General features: G+C 41.2%; 1 protein-coding gene across 2 annotated transcripts; it reads left to right on the forward strand.

Annotated features, from left to right (window-relative positions):
- The first annotated feature begins 1787 nt into the window (after window positions 1-1787).
- Window positions 1788-3130, forward strand: LOC121793564 (RING-H2 finger protein ATL2-like). 2 transcript variants are annotated; one of them, XM_042191594.1, is made up of 2 exons: window positions 1788-2676; window positions 2715-3130. In XM_042191594.1, exons 1-2 carry the CDS (start codon window positions 1919-1921, stop codon window positions 2812-2814), a joined length of 858 nt encoding a protein of 285 aa, XP_042047528.1. In that variant the 5' UTR covers window positions 1788-1918; the 3' UTR covers window positions 2815-3130. The 2 variants fall into 2 exon arrangements, with proteins under 2 accessions (XP_042047528.1, XP_042047527.1); XM_042191593.1 differs by having other exon boundaries at window positions 1788-3130.
- The last annotated feature ends 2636 nt before the right edge of the window (window positions 3131-5766 follow it).

The following is a 5766-nucleotide window of genomic DNA, read 5'->3' on the forward strand; positions in this document are numbered from 1 at the left end:
TAGTAACCTCAATTTTTTTGTCATCATAAACATTAAAAGGAAATTGTTTCATTGCAGCCCATCTAGTCATAACGTCAGCAAAATTTTTAGGATCATATTTAAAAAGAGGCGTACCTGACAAACCTGAGCCACCAGGTTGGAAGTTTAGTTGGGTTTGGGTAGAGGCAGTGCCACATTCTACCGGATGCTTTGTCACCAAATGACGACGGATGGTGCCATATCCCCCACCACTCGCAAATTTGTAGACTTTATCACAATAGTTACAATATGCATGAAACGCGGATGTCTCTTCTTGAGAGAACGGATCATTAGGACTTAGAATTACCATCGAGACCTTTTTGTAGTGTTTAACAAAAATATCAGATTTCAATGCTTTTTTAGTGGGTGGAGGGGGATGAGGCATGTCCTCATTTCCGCCGGTGCTAGACGGAATACGAGAATGAGATCTATCATCATTATTGTCGGAGTCCGACGATATAGACATGTCGTACTCGTCATCTTGTTGTTGGGAACTACCACCGCCCCTCCCCCCACCTTGATGCATTTCAGCGAGTAGCATGACGGTCCTATGATCTTCTTATATCTATAAATATTATATAAGTTGAAGTTTTAATTAGGAACACCAAAAAAAATTTAAAAACTCAATCTTACGAAATTATGAATTGTAAAAATAATTTTATTTTTTAGAACTTACTTGCATGCGTTTAGCCGCCACTCGGGAAACCTCTTCCATAACTTCTCGACGACTAGGTCGCTTTGATCTTTGGGGACGACTACTTTGATCTTGGGCAATTCCTTTGCCCCAATCACCACGTCCCAGTCCACCACGAGAAGAAGACATAATGCAAAATGAAAATATTATGGAATACGGAGTATTGAATAAATGGTAAATTACGAACACAACAACAAATATAGTAGTAAACAACTTGAGCAATTAGAGAGAATGAGGATAGAGAATAGAGAAATTGAGATTGAGAAGGAAATTCTTGTTAACACAAGAATGGGGTGAGTAAAAATGATGGAGGAAGTGGGGTATTTATAGGAGTAAAATTGGAAGAAAAAAATCAAATTTCAAATTTCGCCTGGTTTACCGCCTGAACTGGCGGTTTCGGACTGAACCGGCGGTTCAGTACACAGTTTCTGATGGAAACCGCTGGTTTCTGGCCGAAAACCGGCGGTTTTTGACCAGTTTTCTCGCCTATACACTGTCATCTAAAAAAGGTCCAGAACTGTCGAAAACCAGCGGTTCACGTCAGAAACCGGCGGTTTTTGGCAGAAACCGCCGGTTTTTTACGTAAACCGCCTGTTTTTCTACACACCTAGCCTGAAAAGCTACGCCCAAGCCAGAATCCTATGAACCGGCGGTTTTGAACCGCCGGTTACGGTTCATGTTTTTTTAACCTAAACCGGCCTGCTTGAACCGCCGAACCGTCATCCGGTTCGAACCACCGGCGCCGGTTTCGGTTTCGGTTCCGGTTTGTGAACCCTCGGTTAACCGGCGGTACGGTTCGATTTGTGCATGCCTATTTGTAGTCACGTTGACCTCTCATCTATACACAATTGACCTGTGTAATTAGCTCGCAACTAATCCGCCGCCAGCAATCCCTAATATACCCCCGACCGAGTCCCACTCACTCCACTACAAACCCCTTGACCTCCGACCCATTTCCGTCATTTAAGCTCTCACGTAGACAGGAGTTGGCCCTAATTCTCGACTAACTGAAACCATCGCGAAATTTCCTCGTCATCAACTTTTCCTGCCTCTTTTTTTTTTATCTTAAAGTTTTAGTTTTAGTTTTAGTTTTAGTTTTGTCCCTTGTATAAATCCACAATTCATCACTAGTTGCTTTCTCACTTATCCTTCAACTCTCTCACACTAAACAATTCTCTGAAATTCGTGTAATTTTTCGGGATTTGCATGTCTACATCGGACGAACGGGTGAAGGCGGCGGAGCCAGGGCAGGGCTACGCGTTGAGCGGGAAGATAATGCTCAGCGCCATCGTCGTGCTCTTCGCCGTCGTCGTTTTCATGGTTGGCCTCCACCTCTACGCCCGGTGGTACCTCGTCAGGCTCCGCCGCCGGCAAATTGAGCGTCACCGCCAGCGCCGCGGCGCCCGGCCCCACGTCGTGCTCTACGCCGACCGCGTTCTCCCCGGCGCCGACCGCGGCCTCGAGCTTGCGGTGCTGAACTCGCTCCCGGTGTTCCTCCACCACCACCAGCCTGCGGCGGCGGAGAAGGAGCAGGAGGTGGCGCCGCCGGAGTGCGCCGTCTGCCTGTCGGAATTCGAAGAGAAGGAAATCGTGCGGCTGCTGCCGACATGCAACCACTCTTTCCACATAGAGTGCATAGACATGTGGTTCCGCTCGCACTCCACCTGCCCGCTCTGCCGCTCGCCGGTCGAGAAAGTGGTGGGCCACGCCGCCGCGGAGCCGCTCGAATCGGTGGAGGAGTCGAATTCGTCTGAACCGGTTTCGAGCTCGAGGCCCGGTTTATGCGACACGTGTCAGCACGCGGAAGGGGAAACGACGTCGTCGTCGTCGTTGTCATCCCTGGGGGCGAGAAAGGGGGCGGATTTGATAGGGGTGAGAATTGAGGTGCCGGCGAGGCGGCCGGAGGCGGTGTTCGAGTTGACTCAGAGCTCGCCGGCGAGTCGGCTAGCGTATTTCAAGAGAATTCTCAGTATGGGGAGGAGGTCACCGGCGGCGGGGGCCTCCTCCTCCACCTCCAGTGGTGGGTGGGGTCCGACGACGCCGCGTGGGGTTGGTACGAGTGGTGGGTGCCACGAGTTGGATTTGGAGAGTGGGATCGGTGAGTCAAAGCGGGTAACCGGTGGGGTAGTGGAAACGAGGTGAGGGAGTCTTCCAGGAAACCACGCCGTACTTTCGAGGAAAACGACAGCGTATTGCGGTTCAAATTTTCTGTAACTAGTGTTGGACGCGTGGCGTGCTCATAAAGGAGATTATATTCCGCCGTTTCAATTAGACTCAAATGTATTGGAAAACGTGGATGGAATTATCACTCTGCTCTGCTAGTGGGAGATATTTTAAATTGTTTCTTTTATTTGTAAAAAGTGTATATTTTATTTAGATCTTAAACAGAGTGATCTATCGACATCTATTTGTATTGAATTATATTCGTCCGCATTAAATATTTATCTGCAAATATCTATCCATCGAATTAATGAGTATTTAGAGTATTTAGTGATCTTAAACAAAGTGATCTATTGACGTCGAATGGGGAATGTGGCAGGGACGGAACCACCAGCGGCCAAGCCACCGCTCCAGCGGGGGCTTGGCCGGTCCCGAAAACTTCCCACCCATGGTCTCCCTCTGCGCTGGCGCCCCGTCGCCGTTGCACTGAATCCAAAATGTTTACAGTTTTAGACGCTATAAAAATTTGGGAAAGAAGATGATTATAATTGGGCTTCTAGTATTATTAGTTCTGTTGGGCCTTAACTTTTATTGTGCTTGCTGGACTAGTATTAAATTTTAAACAAGCCCAAGTGTAAACAATTACACCGTTGTCGAGCCGAGAAATTCTTTTTCACCAATTTTGCTCTATTCTTTTAATTTACTTACTACTTTTTTTTCATCCCTTTTTTTCATTTTTTTCATGAAGAGTGGGACACTTGTCACCAAATCGTCCAAATTATAATTCCTAGAAGAATATAAAGTTTGCAAGCACAATAATTTCAATCTCCTCACCTTAAAATTAATATTTCATGGATAAAATATTTCAAGTACAATACTATAGTTAGTTTGCACACAATCTTCATCAATTCATCGATTTCATAGATTTCATTATTTAAAATTATTTTTCATTATTTTAAAAAACATAGAATCAATTAAAAGATAAATAACTAATTTACAACAGTTATATTAGTTTTGATTCTGATACATATTTTTATTGATGTATTTTGATTTTGATACATCATTTAACTTGATTTATTTCTCTATATACATGCTCACTTGTTTTCAAATTTTAAATATAATATTAGTTCTTCTAAATTTGATTGATATATTTTAATTTTTGGTTCGGTTCGACTTTAAATAATTGAATGAAACAACAAATCGAATTATATATATTAATTATTTTTAAATATTACTATTATTATTTTAAATAATTTAATAATATTATTATTTTATTACATTTCAGCACCAGCTAATTTGTATTTCTGGTTCCGTCCTTGGAATGTGGGAATGTGGAGTGATCAACTGTTAGCTCATCATTTAATTGCTAACTACAGTTAATTTAATATCATAAGATTTTAGAATTCTCGTGGTCTACAATTTGCCATGTGTAATTTCATTTTTCAGTCATTAATACTCCCTCCGTTTCACTATAGTTGAGGCGAAACTTTTCGGCACAGAGTTTTAGAAAGTAATGTTGGGTGTGTTAAATAAATAGATAAAAAAAAGTAAGAGAGATGAAAAGGTAGAGAGAATAAAGTATAAAGTGAATAAAGTAGAGAGAATAAAGTAAGAGAGTAAAGTACGAAAGAGAAAAAAGTTACCATATAAGGAAATGACTCAACTATGAAGAAACTTCCCGAAATGGTAAAATGACTCAACTATAGTGAAACGAATGGAGTATTAAAAAGATAATAGTCATGTGTAATTTCGTTTTTTTTTTAATATTAAAAAGTTGTTATGTGCCGTGTATTGATATAAAGTTGTTAAAGAAATTTATGAATCACAAACACAGATTTTGTATGTTTTTTAGGACTAGATTTGACTTGTTTTAAAGGTCAATCATGCAAATTATGTTATTAAATTGCATATGTTATACATTTGGTATTTTTGACGTGTTTGTTAATAAATGATATAAAATGATAGAAAAGGGTAAAAAAGGGCCAAAGTGCAGCAGCCTCTGTTCGAGCCCATTCTGCCAGCGATTTTGAAGTCCTGTCAGTGATTACTACATGCCATTCTCCTCGTCTTCGAAAGAGCTTCGCGTGGATATCTTGCATGTCTCAATCGGAGTTCTGTGGAGAAAGTTATGACAATTCTACGAACGTTGCGCAGTGCAGTCAAAGCTGACAGGAATTTATGCGGAAATTCACGGAAGAAAATAAATTAATATACTGTGAAGCCAAATCTCTCCTATTTCTTGTAGGGCACGAAATTTATCAAAAACAATCCTTTTTCCAGCCTATAAATACCTCTGAACCTAATTCATAATCTTGATCTCAGAGCCTCCAATCCTTCCCCCTCTACACATTCTTCCATTCCATCTTCCACACATAATTCATTCATCTTCCATTGGAGCGGAGCTCTGCAGATCCAGGCAAGAAAAGACTGAAGATTGAAGATTCAACCTTGGGTTTTATCAATTTCTTTCACGTCTAGTGCTTTTATTATTGTTTTTACTACTTGTCTATGAGTAGTTAAACATCATTTGTAGATTTTTTGGTGAAAACTATTATACATGTGTTTTGATTTATTGAATTGAACCTTTTCCTAACTCTTGTGATTATTTTGCTTGTTCTTGTGCTTTTATTGTTCTTTTGTCTGGCCAACTTGAGAACTATGTTCGTTTAACTAGATTAATCGAGAGATAGCTAGTTTTACGTGGTAAAAGGAACGAGTACAACACATAGGTTTATCTGCACTCGAGAGAGGGAACCATTTGTGAGGGCTTGAGTCTTAGGAACTTAAGGAGTTAGAATCTAATCTATTGGAAGTAGACTTTGATAGTTAGAGTCTAATCTACTGAATAGGTGCACTCGAGAGAGGGCATATTCTAGAATCGCCACTTTCCTAAT

This window comes from Salvia splendens, chromosome 3 (assembly GCF_004379255.2).
Source record: "Salvia splendens isolate huo1 chromosome 3, SspV2, whole genome shotgun sequence".
Lineage (NCBI taxonomy): Eukaryota > Viridiplantae > Streptophyta > Magnoliopsida > Lamiales > Lamiaceae > Salvia > Salvia splendens.